General features: G+C 66.3%; 1 protein-coding gene across 1 annotated transcript in view; it reads right to left on the bottom strand.

The window, feature by feature from the left end:
• The window catches only part of CAD (carbamoyl-phosphate synthetase 2, aspartate transcarbamylase, and dihydroorotase), a 36,912-nt gene that overhangs the window by 16,580 nt on the left and 3,622 nt on the right, over positions 1 to 16,710 (bottom strand). The window contains 15 exon segments of the mRNA XM_073673623.1: positions 5,280 to 5,378; positions 5,610 to 5,856; positions 7,281 to 7,528; positions 7,615 to 7,727; positions 7,944 to 8,077; positions 8,148 to 8,272; positions 8,488 to 8,676; positions 8,761 to 8,982; positions 9,135 to 9,368; positions 11,380 to 11,511; positions 11,603 to 11,751; positions 11,828 to 11,940; positions 12,030 to 12,215; positions 12,299 to 12,470; positions 16,380 to 16,521. Coding sequence (XP_073529724.1) covers positions 5,280 to 5,378; positions 5,610 to 5,856; positions 7,281 to 7,528; positions 7,615 to 7,727; positions 7,944 to 8,077; positions 8,148 to 8,272; positions 8,488 to 8,676; positions 8,761 to 8,982; positions 9,135 to 9,368; positions 11,380 to 11,511; positions 11,603 to 11,751; positions 11,828 to 11,940; positions 12,030 to 12,215; positions 12,299 to 12,470; positions 16,380 to 16,521 — 2,505 coding nt within the window.

The raw sequence follows: 16,710 nt of genomic DNA, 5'->3' as shown, positions 1-16,710 counted from the left end.
GAGAATGCTGCACCCAGCCCCAATCTCCCTCCACCGCCCCAGGCACAGGAGAATGCTGCGCCCAGCCCCGATCCCCCCTCCACCGCCCCAGGCACAGGAGAATGCTGCGCCCAGCCCCGATCCCCCTCCACCACGGCCGCCTCAGGCACAGGAGAGTAATGCGCCCAGCCCCGATCCCCCCTCCACCGCCCCAGGCACAGGAGAATGCTGCGCCCAGCCCCGATCCCCCTCCACCACGGCCGCCTCAGGCACAGGAGAATGCTGCGCCCAGCCCTGATCCCCCCTCCACCGCCCCAGGCACAGGAGAATAATGCGCCCAGCCCCGATCCCCCTCCCCCCTCCACCGCCCCAGGCACAGGAGAATGCTGCGCCCAGCCCCGATCCCCCTCCCCCCTCCACCGCCCCAGGCACAGGAGAATGAAGTGCCCAGCCCCGATCTCCCTCCACCGCCCCAGGCACCGGAGAATGCTGCGCCCAGCCCCAATCCCCCTTCCACCGCCCCAGACATGGGAGAATGCTGCGCCCAGCCCCGATCCCCCTCCCCCGCCCCAGGCACGGGAGAATGCTGCGCCCAGCCCCGATCTCCCTCCACCGCCCCAGACATGGGAGAATGCTGCGCCCAGCCCCGATATCCCTCCCCCTTCCACCGCCCCAGGCACGGGAGAATGCTGCGCCCAGCTCGGATCCCCCTCCACCACGGCCGCCTCAGGGACAGGAGAATGCTGCGCCCAGCCCCGATCCCCCTTCCCCCTCCACCGCCCCAGGCACGGGAGAATGCTGCGCCCAGCCCCGATCCCCCTCCACCGCCCCAGGCACAGGAGAATGCTGCGCCCAGCCCCGATCTCCCTCCACCGCCCCAGGCACAGGAGAATGCTGCGCCCAGCCCCGATCCCCCTCCACCGCCCCAGGCACGGGAGAATGCTGCGCCCAGCCCCGATCCCCCTTCACCGCCCCAGGCACGGGAGAATGCTGCGCCCAGCCCCGATCCCCCTCCACCACGGCCGCCTCAGGCACAGGAGAATGCTGCGCCCAGCCTCGACCCCCCTCCACTGCCTCAGGTACAGGAGAATGCTGCGCCCAGCCCCCATCCCCCTCCACCGCCCCAGGCACAGGAGAATGCTGCGCCCAGCCCCGATCCCCCTCCACCGCCCCAGGCACAGGAGAATGCTGCGCCCAGCCCCGATCCCCCTCCACCGCCCCAGGCACAGGAGAATGCTGCGCCCAGCCCCGATCCCCCTCCACCGCCCCAGGCACAGGAGAATGCTGCGCCCAGCCCCGATCCCCCCTCCACCGCCCCAGACACGGGAGAATGCTGCGCCCAGCCCCGATCCCCCTCCACCGCCCCAGGCACGGGAGAATGCTGCGCCCAGCCCCGATCCCCCTCCACCGCCCCAGGCACAGGAGAATGCTGCGCCCAGCCCCGATCTCCCTCCACCGCCCCAGGCACAGGAGAATGCAGCGCCCAGCCCCGATCCCCCTCCACCACGGCCGCCTTAGGCACAGGAGAATGCTGCGCCCAGCCCCGATCCCCCCTCCACCGCCCCAGGCACAGGAGAATGCTGCGCCCAGCCCCGATCCCCCTCCACCACGGCCGCCTCAGGCACAGGAGAATGCTGCGCCCAGCCCCGATCCCCCCTCAACCGCCCCAGGCACAGGAGAATACTGCGCCCAGCCCCGATCCCCCTCCCCCCTCCACCGCCCCAGGCACGGGAGAATAATGCGCCCAGCCCCGATCCCCCTCCCCCCTCCACCGCCCCAGGCACAGGAGAATGATGTGCCCAGCCCCGATCTCCCTCCACCGCCCCAGGCACCGGAGAATGCTGCGCCCAGCCCCAATCCCCCTTCCACCGCCCCAGACATGGGAGAATGCTGCGCCCAGCCCCGATCCACCTCCCCCCTCCACCGCCCCAGGCACGGGAGAATGATGCGCCCAGCCCCAATCCCCCTCCACCGCCCCAGGCACCGGAGAATGCTGCGCCCAGCCCCAATCCCCCTTCCACCGCCCCAGACATGGGAGAATGCTGCGCCCAGCCCCGATCCACCTCCCCCCTCCACCGCCCCAGGCACGGGAGAATGATGCGCCCAGCCCCAATCCCCCTCCACCGCCCCAGGCACGGGAGAATGCTGCGCCCAGCCCCAATCTCCCTCCACCGCCCCAGACACAGGAGAATGCTGCGCCCAGCCCCGATCTCCCTCCACCGCCCCAGACATGGGAGAATGCTGCGCCCAGCCCCGATATCCCTTCCACCGCCCCAGGCACGGGAGAATGCTGCGCCCAGCCCCGATCCCCCTCCCCCTTCCACCGCCCCAGGCACGGGAGAATGCTGCGCCCAGCCCCGATCCCCCTCCACCACGGCCGCCTCAGGCACAGGAGAATGCTGCGCCCAGCCCCGATCCCCCTTCCCCCTCCACCGCCCCAGGCACGGGAGAATGCTGCGCCCAGCCCCGATCCCCCTCCACCGCCCCAGGCACAGGAGAATGCTGCACCCAGCCCCAATCTCCCTCCACCGCCCCAGGCACAGGAGAATGCTGCGCCCAGCCCCGATCCCCCCTCCACCGCCCCAGGCACAGGAGAATGCTGCGCCCAGCCCCGATCCCCCTCCACCACGGCCGCCTCAGGCACAGGAGAATAATGCGCCCAGCCCCGATCCCCCCTCCACCGCCCCAGGCACAGGAGAATGCTGCGCCCAGCCCCGATCCCCCTCCACCACGGCCGCCTCAGGCACAGGAGAATGCTGCGCCCAGCCCTGATCCCCCCTCCACCGCCCCAGGCACAGGAGAATAATGCGCCCAGCCCCGATCCCCCTCCCCCCTCCACCGCCCCAGGCACAGGAGAATGCTGCGCCCAGCCCCGATCCCCCTCCCCCCTCCACCGCCCCAGGCACAGGAGAATGAAGTGCCCAGCCCCGATCTCCCTCCACCGCCCCAGGCACCGGAGAATGCTGCGCCCAGCCCCAATCCCCCTTCCACCGCCCCAGACATGGGAGAATGCTGCGCCCAGCCCCGATCCCCCTCCCCCGCCCCAGGCACGGGAGAATGCTGCGCCCAGCCCCGATCTCCCTCCACCGCCCCAGACATGGGAGAATGCTGCGCCCAGCCCCGATATCCCTCCCCCTTCCACCGCCCCAGGCACGGGAGAATGCTGCGCCCAGCTCGGATCCCCCTCCACCACGGCCGCCTCAGGGACAGGAGAATGCTGCGCCCAGCCCCGATCCCCCTTCCCCCTCCACCGCCCCAGGCACGGGAGAATGCTGCGCCCAGCCCCGATCCCCCTCCACCGCCCCAGGCACAGGAGAATGCTGCGCCCAGCCCCGATCTCCCTCCACCGCCCCAGGCACAGGAGAATGCTGCGCCCAGCCCCGATCCCCCTCCACCACCCCAGGCACGGGAGAATGCTGCGCCCAGCCCCGATCCCCCTCCACCGCCCCAGGCACGGGAGAATGCTGCGCCCAGCCCCGATCTCCCTCCACCGCCCCAGGCACGGGAGAAAGCTGCGCCCAGCCCCGATCTCCCCTCCACCGCCCCAGGCACAGGAGAATGCTGCACCCAGCCCCAATCCCCCTCCACTGCCCCAGGCACGGGAGAATGCTGCGCCCAGCCCCGATCTCCCTCCACTGCCCCAGGCACAGGAGAATGCTGCGCCCAGCCCCGATCCCCCTCCATCGCCCCAGGCACAGGAGAATGCTGCGCCGAGCCCCGATCCCCCCTCCACCGCCCCAGGCACGGGAGAATGCTGCACCCAGCCCCGATCCCCCTCCACCACGGCCGCCTCAGGCACAGGAGAATGCTGCGCCCAGCCCCGATCCCCCTCCACCACGGCCGCCTCAGGCACAGGAGAATGCTGCGCCCAGCCCCGATCCCCCCTCCACCGCCCCAGGCACAGGAGAATGCTGCGCCCAGCCCCGATCCCCCTCCACCACGGCCGCCTCAGGCACAGGAGAATGCTGCGCCCAGCCCCGATCCCCCTCCACCACGGCCGCCTCAGGCACAGGAGAATGCTGCGCCCAGCCCCGATCCCCCCTCCACCGCCCCAGGCACAGGAGAATGCTGCGCCCAGCCCCAATCCCCCTCCACCACGGCCGCCTCAGGCACAGGAGAATGCTGCGCCCAGCCCCGATCCCCCTTCCCCCTCAACCGCCCCAGGTACGGGAGAATGCTGCGCCCAGCCCCGATCCCCCTCCACTGCCCCAGGCACGGGAGAATGCTGCGCCCAGCCCCGATCTCCCTCCACTGCCCGAAGCACAGGAGAATGCTGCGCCCAGCCCCGATCCCCCCTCCACCGCCCCAGGCACGGGAGAATGCTGCGCCCAGCCCCGATCCCCCCTCCACCGCCCCAGGCACGGGAGAATGCTGCGCCCAGCCCCGATCCCCCCTCCACCGCCCCAGGCACAGGAGAATGCTGCGTCCAGCCCCGATCTCCCCTCCACCGCCCCAGGCACGGGAGAATGCTGCGCCCAGCCCCGATCCCCCCTCCACCGCCCCAGGCACGGGAGAATGCTGCGCCCAGCCCCGATCTCCCTCCACTGCCCCAGGCACAGGAGAATGCTGCGCCCAGCCCCGATCCCCCTCCACCGCCTCAGGCACGGGAGAATGCTGCGCCCAGCCCCGATCCCCCTCCACCACGGCCGCCTCAGGCACAGGAGAATGCTGCGCCCAGCCTCGACCCCCCTCCACTGCCTCAGGTACAGGAGAATGCTGCGCCCAGCCCCCATCCCCCTCCACCGCCCCAGGCACAGGAGAATGCTGCGCCCAGCCCCGATCCCCCTCCACCGCCCCAGGCACAGGAGAATGCTGCGCCCAGCCCCGATCCCCCTCCACCGCCCCAGGCACAGGAGAATGCTGCGCCCAGCCCCGATCCCCCTCCACCGCCCCAGGCACAGGAGAATGCTGCGCCCAGCCCCGATCCCCCCTCCACCGCCCCAGACACGGGAGAATGCTGCGCCCAGCCCCGATCCCCCTCCACCGCCCCAGGCACGGGAGAATGCTGCGCCCAGCCCCGATCCCCCTCCACCGCCCCAGGCACAGGAGAATGCTGCGCCCAGCCCCGATCTCCCTCCACCGCCCCAGGCACAGGAGAATGCTGCGCCCAGCCCCGATCTCCCTCCACCGCCCCAGGCACAGGAGAATGCTGCGCCCAGCCCCGATCCCCCCTCCACCGCCCCAGACACGGGAGAATGCTGCGCCCAGCCCCGATCCCCCTCCACCGCCCCAGGCACGGGAGAATGCTGCGCCCAGCCCCGATCCCCCTCCACTGCGGTCGCCCTCGCACCATCACTAACCTCAAAGGAAATCTCATCGAAGTAGAGGCGGTCGCACATGTCGTAGTCCGTGCTCACAGTCTCCGGGTTATAATTCACCATGATCGTCTTGAAGCCCATCTGTGAGGAGAGAAAGCACCGTGACCCCGAGACCTGAGCAACCCTGACCCCCTACCAGCACAGAGGGAAGACTCCCAGCCTGATGACATAGCTGCAGAATAGTGACTGCAGCTTTGGAGGTGACTGGAGGATAAACAGCAGCACATGTTTGCAGTGACGCTGGGGCAGGAATGGGCAGTTTCGGAGCGGATTTTCCAGTGCAGCCGTTTCTCTCTGGTATCAGCTCCTCACCTTACGCAGTTCCTGGATGCAGCCCACCGCACACCAGTCGAACTCCACGCTGCTGCCGATGCGGTAGACCCCGGACCCTATGACCATGACGTGCGGCTCCTGGAAGTCCAGGTCGTGCTGGGCCCCGTTGTAGGTCAGGTACAGGTAGTTGGTCTGTGCCGGCCACTCCGCCGCCACTGTGTCGATCTGCTTCACCTGCGGCAGAATCCGCCAATCCTGCCGCAGCTTCCGGACGGCCAGCTCCGTGCTGAGGAGGAGGAGGAGCGTTACATGGGGCCCTCCGGAGACACGAGTGAGGGGCCGACAGGCAAGGAGGAGGAAGGGGCCAACAGGCAAGAGGGAGGGGGAGGAGCGTTACACGGGGCCCTCCGGAGACACGAGTGAGGGGCCGACAGGCAAGGAGGAGGAAGGGGCCAACAGGCAAGAGGGAGTGGGAGGAGCGTTACATGGGGCCCTCCGGAGACACGAGTGAGGGGCCAACAGGCAAGGAGGAAGAGGAGGAAGGGGCCAACAGGCAAGAGGGAGGTGGAGGAGCGTTACATGGGGCCCTCCGGAGACACGAGTGAGGGGCCGACAGGCAAGGAGGAGCGTTACATGGGGCCCTCCGGAGACACGAGTGAGGGGCCGACAGGCAAGGAGGCGGAGGAGCGTTACATGGGGCCCTCCGGAGACACGAGTGAGGGGCCGACAGGTAAGGAGGAGGAAGGGGCCAACAGGCAAGAGGGAGGGGGAGGAGCGTTACATGGGGCTCTCCGGAGACACGAGTGAGGGGCCGACAGGCAAGGAGGAGGAAGGGGCCAACAGGCAAGAGGGAGGGGGAGGAGCGTTACATGGGGCCCTCCGGAGACACGAGTGAGGGGCTGACAGGCAAGGAGGGGGAGGAGCGTTACATGGGGCCCTCCGGAGACACGAGTGAGGGGCCGACAGGCAAGGAGGAGGAAGGGGCCAACAGGCAAGAGGGAGGGGGAGGAGCGTTACATGGGGCCCTCCAGAGACACGAGTGAGGGGCCGACAGGCAAGGAGGAAGAGGAGGAAGGGGCCAACAGGCAAGAGGGAGGGGGAGGAGCGTTACATGGGCCCCTCCGGAGACACGAGTGAGGGGCCGACAGGCAAGGAGGAGGAAGGGGCCAACAGGCAAGAGGGAGGGGGAGGAGCGTTACATGGGGCCCTCCGGAGACACGAGTGAGGGGCCGACAGGCAAGGAGGGGGAGGAGCGTTACATGGGGCCCTCCGGAGACACGAGTGAGGGGCCGACAGGCAAGGAGGAAGAGGAGGAAGGGGCCAACAGGCAAGAGGGAGGGGGAGGAGCGTTACATGGGGCCCTCCGGAGACACGAGTGAGGGGCCGACAGGCAAGGAGGGGGAGGAGTGTTACATGGGGCCCTCCGGAGACACGAGTGAGGGGCCGACAGGCAAGGAGGAGGAAGGGGCCAACAGGCAAGAGGGAGGGGGAGGAGCGTTACATGGGGCCCTCCGGAGACACGAGTGAGGGGCCGACAGGCAAGGAGGAGGAAGGGGCGTTACATGGGGCCCTCCGGAGACACGAGTGAGGGGCCGACAGGCAAGGAGGAGGAAGGGGCCAACAGGCAAGAGGGAGGGGGAGGAGAATTACATGGGGCCCCGACAGACAAGGGATGGTGGAGGAAGGGGCAGACAGACAAGGGGGCGTCACCTCTGCACGGCCTGGGCGATCTGCTTGTCGGAGAAGCCCAGCTGCTTGGCGCGGAGCAGGGCGCTGCGGGGCATGGCGCTCGCCTCCTGGCAGGCCTCCAGCGTGGCCACGTGGTCCGTGATGTTCTTCATCTTGTGCAGGAACCAGCGGTCGATCTTGGTCAGCTCATACAGGCGCTCGATGCTGTAACCCGCTCGCAGGGCGGCCGCCAACACGAAGATCCGCTTATCCGTAGGAGTGGCCAGCTCCTGACAGAGGGAGGGGTTTAGTTTTCCCACCTCACACGACCACGACCCCTGACCTCACATCGGGGGGCCCCCACCCTCCGTCTTACCTCATCGGACGCAGACTTCACCGTGTGATCAAACCCCACGCAGTTCTCGTCCACCATGCGCAGCGCCTTCTGGAAAGCCTCCTCGAAGCTGCGGCCCACCGACATCACCTCCCCTGAGAGCAGAGGAGACCGTCATCACAAGAGCTGACAACAGCAGGCAACAGCAGCGGACGCTGGGTGACAGCCTCCTGGGGGCAGCAGTGAGACGGCTCGGTGTTCACACTGGACCTCTGCTTGCTGGGGAAAGTCCAAGGCTGATGTCCCGGCCGCACACTACACCCCGTCCATCATCCCGTCCCGCACACCGCCCCTGTACCCGCTGCACTCACCCACGCTCTTCATGGAGCTGCCGATCTTGGTGCTGACCCGCAGGAACTTGCTGAGGTCCCAGCGCGGCACCTTCACCACGCAGTAGTCCAGGCTCGGCTCATAGTTGGCCGTGGTGGAGTTGGTGACTGAGTTCCTGGGGAGAGAAAGAGGCAACTTGTAGAGATCCACGTCCCCCGGGGGCCGCGGCCGTAGTGCTGCCATACCTGAGGACCGGCAGCGGGATGCCCAGCGCCAGCTTAGCTGCCACATACGCCAGGGGGTAACCGGTGGCCTTACTCGCCAGAGCCGAGCTGCGGGACAGGCGGGCGTTCACCTCGATGATGTAATACTGGAGAGAGAGAAGCGATAGGAGGGGATCTGACCTGCGCCCTAGATATCACAAACACACACACGAGACATGGGGGGTCCGACCTGCACCCCAGATCACACACATATATCTATATCTATATCTATATATATATATATATATATATATATATACACACACACACACACACACACACACACACACACAAGGCATGGGGGGGTCCGCCCTGCACCCACCTGCTCAGACTCGGGGTTCAGGGCGTACTGAATGTTGCACTCCCCCACAATCCCCAGGTGCTGGATGACCTTGATGGCCGTGTTGCGCAGCAGGTTGTACTCCCGGTCGTTCAGCGTTTGGCTTGGGGCCACCACAATGGACTCTCCGGTGTGAATGCCCAGCGGGTCCACGTTCTCCATGTTACACACCTGCAGGGGGCAGAATTCAGAGAGTAAAAACTGCAGAGGCCCAGACACCGCTGGGAGGAGCCTGCAAGGGCGGGTGGCACTCACCGTCACGCAGTTGTTGAAAGCGTCCCGCACCACCTCGTATTCGATCTCCTTCCAGCCCTTCAGAGACTTGTCCACCAGCACCTGCGTCGTGTGTGCGAACGCCTGGCACACCAGCGCCGTCAGCTCCTCCCTGGAGTTCGCAAATCCAGATCCCAACCCGCCCAGCGCATAAGCCGAGCGCACCAACACCGGGTACCCGAGGCGATCCGCGGCCGCCTGAGCCTGCGAGGAGAAAGGAAAGCTCACACACCTGCAGGATCAGTGTCTGCAGGGCGTCCTGCCGTGGTGCACAGTGAGGGTGGTAGTACAAGGTGGTCTCGTGGTGCATGGTGTCAGCACAGTGGTGGCCCCTCTCAGTAGCTCGGGACACTTGCCTGTTCCAGCGAGAAGGCGGCTTCACTTGGAGCGACGTGCTCTCCGATCTCCTCCATCTTCTCCACAAACACCTTCCGGTCCTCGGTCATCTCGATGGAGCTGACGGGTGTCCCGAGCACCCGCACGCTGTACTTCTCCAGCACGCCGCGCTTGGTCAGCTCCACCCCGCAGTTCAGTGCCGTCTGACCACCAAACGTCAGCAGGACGCCGTCCGGCCGCTCGTTCTTAATCACCTGCGGAATGGAAGGTCAGAAGCCCGAGATCATGGAGGACAGGACCGCACCATCATCAACTGCTTGCGCCCGGCCCCGCCGCCAGCATCCGGAGTCGCCTCTGCCCGGCCCAGTCAGCCGCCACTCGGCCCAGCCACCAGTAGCCTGAGTCGCCTACGCCCGACCCCGCCAGCACCCAGAGTCGCCTACGCCCGACCCCGCCAGCACCCAGAGTCGCCTCCACCCGGCCCCGCCACCAGCAGCCAGGCCCCACGATGAGCAGCCTAAGTCGCCTCCGCCCGGCCCCGCCAGCGCCAGCAGCCCGAGTCGCCTCCGCCCGGCCCCGCCAGCGCCAGCAGCCCGAGTCGCCTCCGCCCGGCCCCGCCAGCAGCCCGAGTCGCCTCCGCCCGGCCCCGCCAGCGCCAGCAGCCCGAGTCGCCTCCGCCCGGCCCCGCCAGCGCCAGCAGCCCGAGTCGCCTCCGCCCGGCCCCGCCAGCAGCCCGAGTCGCCTCCGCCCGGCCCCGCCAGCAGCCCGAGTCGCCTCCGCCCGGCCCCGCCAGCAGCCCGAGTCGCCTCCGCCCGGCCCCGCCAGCGCCAGCAGCCCGAGTCGCCTCCTCCCGGCCAAGCCAGCGCCAGCAGCCCGAGTCGCCTCCTCCCGGCCAAGCCAGCGCCAGCAGCCCGAGTCGCCTCCGCCCGGCCCCGCCAGCGCCAGCAGCCCGAGTCGCCTGCGCCCGGCCCCGCCAGCGCCAGCAGCCCGAGTCGCCTGCGCCCGGCCCCGCCAGCGCCAGCAGCCCGAGTCGCCTGCGCCCGGCCCCGCCAGCGCCAGCAGCCCGAGTCGCCTGCGCCCGGCCCCGCCAGCGCCAGCAGCCCGAGTCGCCTGCGCCCGGCCCCGCCAGCGCCAGCAGCCCGAGTCGCCTGCGCCCGGCCCCGCCAGCGCCAGCAGCCCGAGTCGCCTGCGCCCGGCCCCGCCAGCGCCAGCAGCCCGAGTCGCCTGCGCCCGGCCCCGCCAGCGCCAGCAGCCCGAGTCGCCTCCGCCCGGCCCCGCCAGCGCCAGCAGCCCGAGTCGCCTCCGCCCGGCCCCGCCAGCGCCAGCAGCCCGAGTCGCCTCCGCCCGGCCCCGCCAGCGCCAGCAGCCCGAGTCGCCTCCGCCCGGCCCCGCCAGCAGCCCGAGTCGCCTCCGCCCGGCCCCGCCAGCGCCAGCAGCCCGAGTCGCCTCCGCCCTGCCCCACCAGCGCCAGCAGCCCGAGTCCCCTCCTCCCGGCCCCGCCAGCGCCAGCAGCCCGAGTCGCCTCCTCCCGGCCCCGCCAGCGCCAGCAGCCCGAGTCGCCTCCTCCCGGCCCCGCCAGCAGCCCGAGTCGCCTCCTCCCGGCCCCGCCAGCGCCAGCAGCCCGAGTCGCCTCCTCCCGGCCCCGCCAGCGCCAGCAGCCCGAGTCGCCTCCTCCCGGCCAAGCCAGCGCCAGCAGCCCGAGTCGCCTCCGCCCGGCCCCGCCAGCGCCAGCAGTCCGAGTCGCCTCCGCCCGGCCCCGCCAGCGCCAGCAGCCCGAGTCGCCTCCGCCCGGCCCCGCCAGCAGCCCGAGTCGCCTCCTCCCGGCCCCACCAGCAGCCCGAGTCGCCTCCTCCCGGCCTAGCAAGCTCCAGCAGCCCGTGGCGCCTGCGCCCGGCCCCGCCAGCAGCCCGTGGCGCCTGCGCCCGGCCCCGCCAGCAGCCCGTGGCGCCTGCGCCCGGCCCCGCCAGCAGCCCGTGGCGCCTGCGCCCGGCCCCGCCAGCAGCCCGTGGCGCCTGCGCCCGGCCCCGCCAGCAGCCCGTGGCGCCTGCGCCCGGCCCCGCCAGCACCAGCAGCCCGTGGCGCCTGCGCCCGGCCCCGCCAGCACCAGCAGCCCGAGTCGCCTCCGCCCGACCCCGCCAGCACCAGCAGCCCGAGTCGCCTCCGCCCGACCCCGCCAGCACCAGCAGCCCGAGTCGCCTCCGCCCGACCCCGCCAGCACCAGCAGCCCGAGTCGCCTCCGCCCGACGACGCCTCCGCCCAGCCTACCTGTGTCACGTACTCCGCTGTGATGGGCAGGAAGTACACCTTGTCGGCCAGTCCCTTGGAGGTCTGCACCGTGGCAATGTTGGGGTTAATGAGCACAGTCTGGATGTTCTCCTCCTTCAAAGCTTTAATGGCCTGAATGCAGAGGATTGTGGGAAATGACCGGCTCTGCAGCAGAAGGCATCCAATCCTTCCGACAACCGTCCCGCACGGCCCCAGACTTTACCTGAGAACCCGAGTAGTCGAACTCCCCAGCCTGACCGATGGACAGTCCCCCTGAGCCCAGGATCAGCACCTTCCGGGGGCGAGCGCCCTGCAGGTCAGCCACGGCCGGGGCGTCTCTGTAGGTCAGGGCTTCACTGAGACGTTCCTTCACTGAGAAGACAAGATGGAGGGACCTTATCACACCATGAAACTCAGCTGCGCCCCGAGACCTGGGACCACCGCCTACCTGTGCTCAGCCCCGTCCTGCCAGCCTTCATGTCACGTACGGTCTCCAGGAAGACATCGAACAGACAGACAAGGTCCATGGGTCCGGCGCGGTGCTCCGGGTGGAACTGCACGCTGGAAGGAGACACGGGGGTGAGGCCAAGTGCAAGGCTGAGACCACCACCGTACGACAAGGACCCCGCTGTATGACAAGGACCACCTACCTGAAGAACGGCCTGGAGTCATGGACGATGCCCTCGTTGGAGTGGTCGTTGGCATTGGTGAAGAGCGGGTGCCAGCCGTCAGGGAGGCTGCCGGGGTCCACCGCGTAGCCGTGGTTCTGGGAGGTGATGAAGCAGCGCTGGGACCCCTCGTGGATACACGGCTGGTTATGACCACGGTTTCCGTATCTGGAGAGACAGCAGGAGACTGAGTGTACGAGACCCCTGAAGATGGAGCCCACCATGATGCCGGCTGCACACCAGGCACTTACTTCATCTTGTAGGTCTTGGCTCCGATCACCAGGGACAGGATCTGGTGCCCCAGGCAGATGCCGAACACGGGTCTCGGGTTCTCCAGCTCCATGAAGCGCTGGATGTGGAGCACGGACTGGCGGCAGAAGACGGGGTCCCCGGGACCATTACTGAGGAACAGCCCGTCAAACTCTGCGGGGATGAGAAACACGACCCCGAGGGTGAGCGGGAGCCGTACAGAGCAGCCTGTCAGCGCCCCCTGCTGGATCAGTGACTGCACAGTGTATAACGAACCCTGGGTGTGATGGAGGTCCCCCAGAGACCAGCAGAGCGGGGGCCGTACAGAGCAGCCTGTCAGCGCCCCCTGCTGGATCAGTGACTGAACAGTGTATAACTGACCCTGGGTGTGATGGAGGCCCCCACAGACCAGCAGAGCGGGGGCTGTACAGAGTAATATGCAGCCTGTCAGCGCCTCCTGCTGGATCAGTGACTGCACAGTGTATAACTTACCCTGGGTGTGATGGAGGCCCCCAGAGACCAGCAGAGCGGAGGCTGTACAGAGTAATATGCAGCCTGTCAGCGCCCCCTGCTGGATCAGTGTCTGCACAGAGTATAACTGACCATGGGTGTGATGGCGCCCCCCACAGACGAGCAGAGCAGGAGCTGTACAGAGTAATAGGCAGCCTGTCAGCGCCCCCTGCTGGATCAGTGTCTGCAGAGTATAACTGACACCTGGGTGTGATGGAGGCCCCCACAGACCAGCAGAGCGGGGGCTGTACAGAGTAATATGCAGCCTGTCAGCGCCCCCTGCTGGATCAGTGACTGCACAGTGTATAACTGACCATGGGTGTGATGGCGCCCCCCACAGACCAGCAGAGCAGGAGCTGTACAGAGTAATAGGCAGCCTGTCAGCGCCCCCTGCTGGATCAGTGTCTGCAGAGTATAACTGACACCTGGGTGTGATGGAGGCCCCCACAGACCAGCAGAGCGGGGGCTGTACAGAGTAATATGCAGCCTGTCAGCGCCCCCTGCTGGATCAGTGACTGCACAGTGTATAACTGACCATGGGTGTGATGGCGCCCCCCACAGACCAGCAGAGCAGGAGCTGTACAGAGTAATAGGCAGCCTGTCAGCGCCCCCTGCTGGATCAGTGTCTGCAGAGTATAACTGACACCTGGGTGTGATGGAGGCCCCCACAGACCAGCAGAGCGGGGGCTGTACAGAGTAATATGCAGCCTGTCAGCGCCCCCTGCTGGATCAGTGACTGCACAGAGTATAACTGACCATGGGTGTGATGGCGCCCCCCACAGACCAGCAGAGCAGGAGCTGTACAGAGTAATATGCAGCCTGTCAGCGCCCCCTGCTGGATCAGTGACTGCACAGTGTATAACTGCAGCACTGGGAGAAAGGTGACAAGGACGTCAGGAGGGGCCCCTCCCCCACACAGCATGTAATACAGGGCAGCAGGAATGTGGCAGCAGCCGGGAGGGTGAGAACTGGCACAGATCCCGGCTCTACATCGGCCTTGGCACAGTCGTGATTTCTTCCCTGCACGGTCACCTGGAAGAGCCAGCCGGTGTGAGCACACATGTACATGCCCGGTGTGACGCCAGTCGCCGTGTGTGAGCATACGTGTCTGTGCCCTATGTGATGCCAGCCGGTGTGAGCACACATGTACGTGCCCTATGTGATGCCAGCAGCCGTGTGTGAGCATACGTGTACGTGCCCTATGTGACGCCAGCCGCTGTGTGAGAGCATACGTGCCCTATGAGATGCCAGCCACTGTGTGAGAGCATACGTGTCCTATGAGATGCCAGCCGCTGTGTGAGAGCATACGTGCCCTATGAGATGCCAGCCGCTGTGTGAGAGCATACGTGTCCTATGAGATGCCAGCCACTGTGTGAGAGCATACGTGTCCTATGAGATGCCAGCCGCTGTGTGAGAGCATACGTGTCCTATGAGATGCCAGCCGCTGTGTGAGAGCATACGTGTCCTATGAGATGCCAGCCGCTGTGTGAGAGCATACGTGTCCTATGAGATGCCAGCCGCTGTGTGAGAGCATATGTGTCCGTGCCCTATGTGACGCCAGCCGCTGTGTGAGAGCATACGTGTCCTATGAGATGCCAGCCGCTGTGTGAGAGCATATGTGTCCGTGCCCTATGTGTCGCCAGCCGCTGTGTGAGAGCATACGTGTCCTATGAGATGCCAGCCGCTGTGTGAGAGCATACGTGTACGTGCCCTATGTGACGCCAGCCGCTGTGTGAGAGCATACGTGTCCGTGCCCTATGTGTCACCAGCCGCGGTGTGAGAGCATACGTGTCCGTGCCCTATGTGTCGCCAGCCGCGGTGTGAGAACACCTTAGGGGTGATCTTATTAAGGTTTAGGGGGGATCTTATTACTATGTACAAGTATATGAGGGGACAGTACAAAGACCCTTCTACTGATCTTTTTACTCTGAGGCCTGAGACGGGGACAAGGGGGCATCTTCTACGTCTGGAGGAAAGAAGGTTTAATCATAATCACAGACGCGGATTCTTTACTGTAAGAGCAGTGAGACTATGGAGCTCTCTGCCGCATGATGTGTAATGAGGGATTCACTACTAACATTTAAGAAGGGCCTGGATGTATAATATTACAGGTTATAAATACTAGATTCCTTGATAGGACGTTGATCCAGGGAACTAGTCTGATTGTCGTATGGAGTCGGGAAGGAATTGTTTCCCCCAATGTGGAGCTTAGTGTTTGCCACATGGGTTTTTTTTGCCTTCCTCTGGATGAGCATGTTAGGCTATGGGGTGAACTAGATGGACTTAGTTTTTAAGGTTGAAGGAAGACTATGTTACATGTACGTGCCCAGTGTGACGACAGCCGCCATGTGTGCGCATACGTGTACGTGCCCAGTGTGACACCAGCTGCAGGGTGTGCGCATACGTGTACGTGCCCAGTGTGACACCAGCTGCAGGGTGTGAGCATACGTGTACGTGCCCAGTGTGACACCAGCTGCAGGGTGTGAGCATACGTGTACGTGCCCAGTGTGACACCAGCTGCAGGGTGTGAGCATACGTGTACGTGCCCAGTGTGACACCAGCTGCAGGGTGTGAGCATACGTGTACGTGCCCAGTGTGACACCAGCTGCAGGGTGTGAGCATACGTGTACGTGCCCAGTGTGACACCAGCTGCAGGGTGTGAGCATACGTGTACGTGCCCAGTGTGACACCAGCTGCAGGGTGTGAGCATACGTGTACGTGCCCAGTGTGACACCAGCTGCAGGGTGTGAGCATACGTGTACGTGCCCAGTGTGACACCAGCTGCAGGGTGTGAGCATACGTGTACGTGCCCAGTGTGACACCAGCTGCAGGGTGTGAGCATACGTGTACGTGCCCAGTGTGACACCAGCTGCAGGGTGTGAGCATACGTGTACGTGCCCAGTGTGACACCAGCTGCAGGGTGTGAGCATACGTGTACGTGCCCAGTGTGACACCAGCTGCAGGGTGTGAGCATACGTGTACGTGCCCAGTGTGACACCAGCTGCAGGGTGTGAGCATACGTGTACGTGCCCAGTGTGACACCAGCTGCAGGGTGTGAGCATACGTGTACGTGCCCAGTGTGACACCAGCTGCAGGGTGTGAGCATACGTGTACGTGCCCAGTGTGACACCAGCTGCAGGGTGTGAGCATACGTGTACGTGCCCAGTGTGACACCAGCTGCAGGGTGTGAGCATACGTGTACGTGCCCAGTGTGACACCAGCTGCAGGGTGTGAGCATACGTGTACGTGCCCAGTGTGACACCAGCTGCAGGGTGTGAGCATACGTGTACGTGCCCAGTGTGACACCAGCTGCAGGGTGTGAGCATACGTGTACGTGCTCAGTGTGACACCAGCTGCAGGGTGTGAGCATACGTGTACGTGCCCAGTGACACCAGCTGCAGGGTGTGAGCATACGTGTACGTGCCCAGTGACACCAGCTGCAGGGTGTGAGCATACGTGTTTGTGCCCTGTGTGACGCCAGTCGCCGTTAGAGTACACCTGTACATGCTGTTGTGATCGCCATGGTTCCCACACATACTCCTCCAGGACGGGCATCCATTGCCTCCTTGTTACCTTGGTCATCGATTGGGGAGTCCCAGGGCAGCACGGTCACCTCGGCGCCTCTTTGGCACAAGCAGCGGATCTGGTTGTACTTCAGGCCACAGTCCAGAGCAGCGATCTTCACGGCACCTCCGGGGTTAAACACACGAGGCTCCTGCAGGCAGATGGAAGTGAGGGCACAGCTGTCATAGCCCAGCACCGGGGGCCGCGCACCCTCCCCCAGGCGCGCGCACCCTCCCCCAGGCGCGCGCACCCTCCCCCAGGCGCGCGCACCCTCCCCCAGGCGCGCGCACCCTCCCCCAGGCGCGCGCACCCTCCCCCAGGCGCGCGCACCCTCCCCCCC

The sequence above is a fragment of the Phyllobates terribilis genome, unplaced genomic scaffold (assembly GCF_046119375.1).
Source record: "Phyllobates terribilis strain yellow unplaced genomic scaffold, ASM4611937v1 Scaffold_3__8_contigs__length_932513732, whole genome shotgun sequence".
Classification (NCBI taxonomy): domain Eukaryota; kingdom Metazoa; phylum Chordata; class Amphibia; order Anura; family Dendrobatidae; genus Phyllobates; species Phyllobates terribilis.
This window is presented reverse-complemented; position numbering and strand designations above follow the sequence as displayed.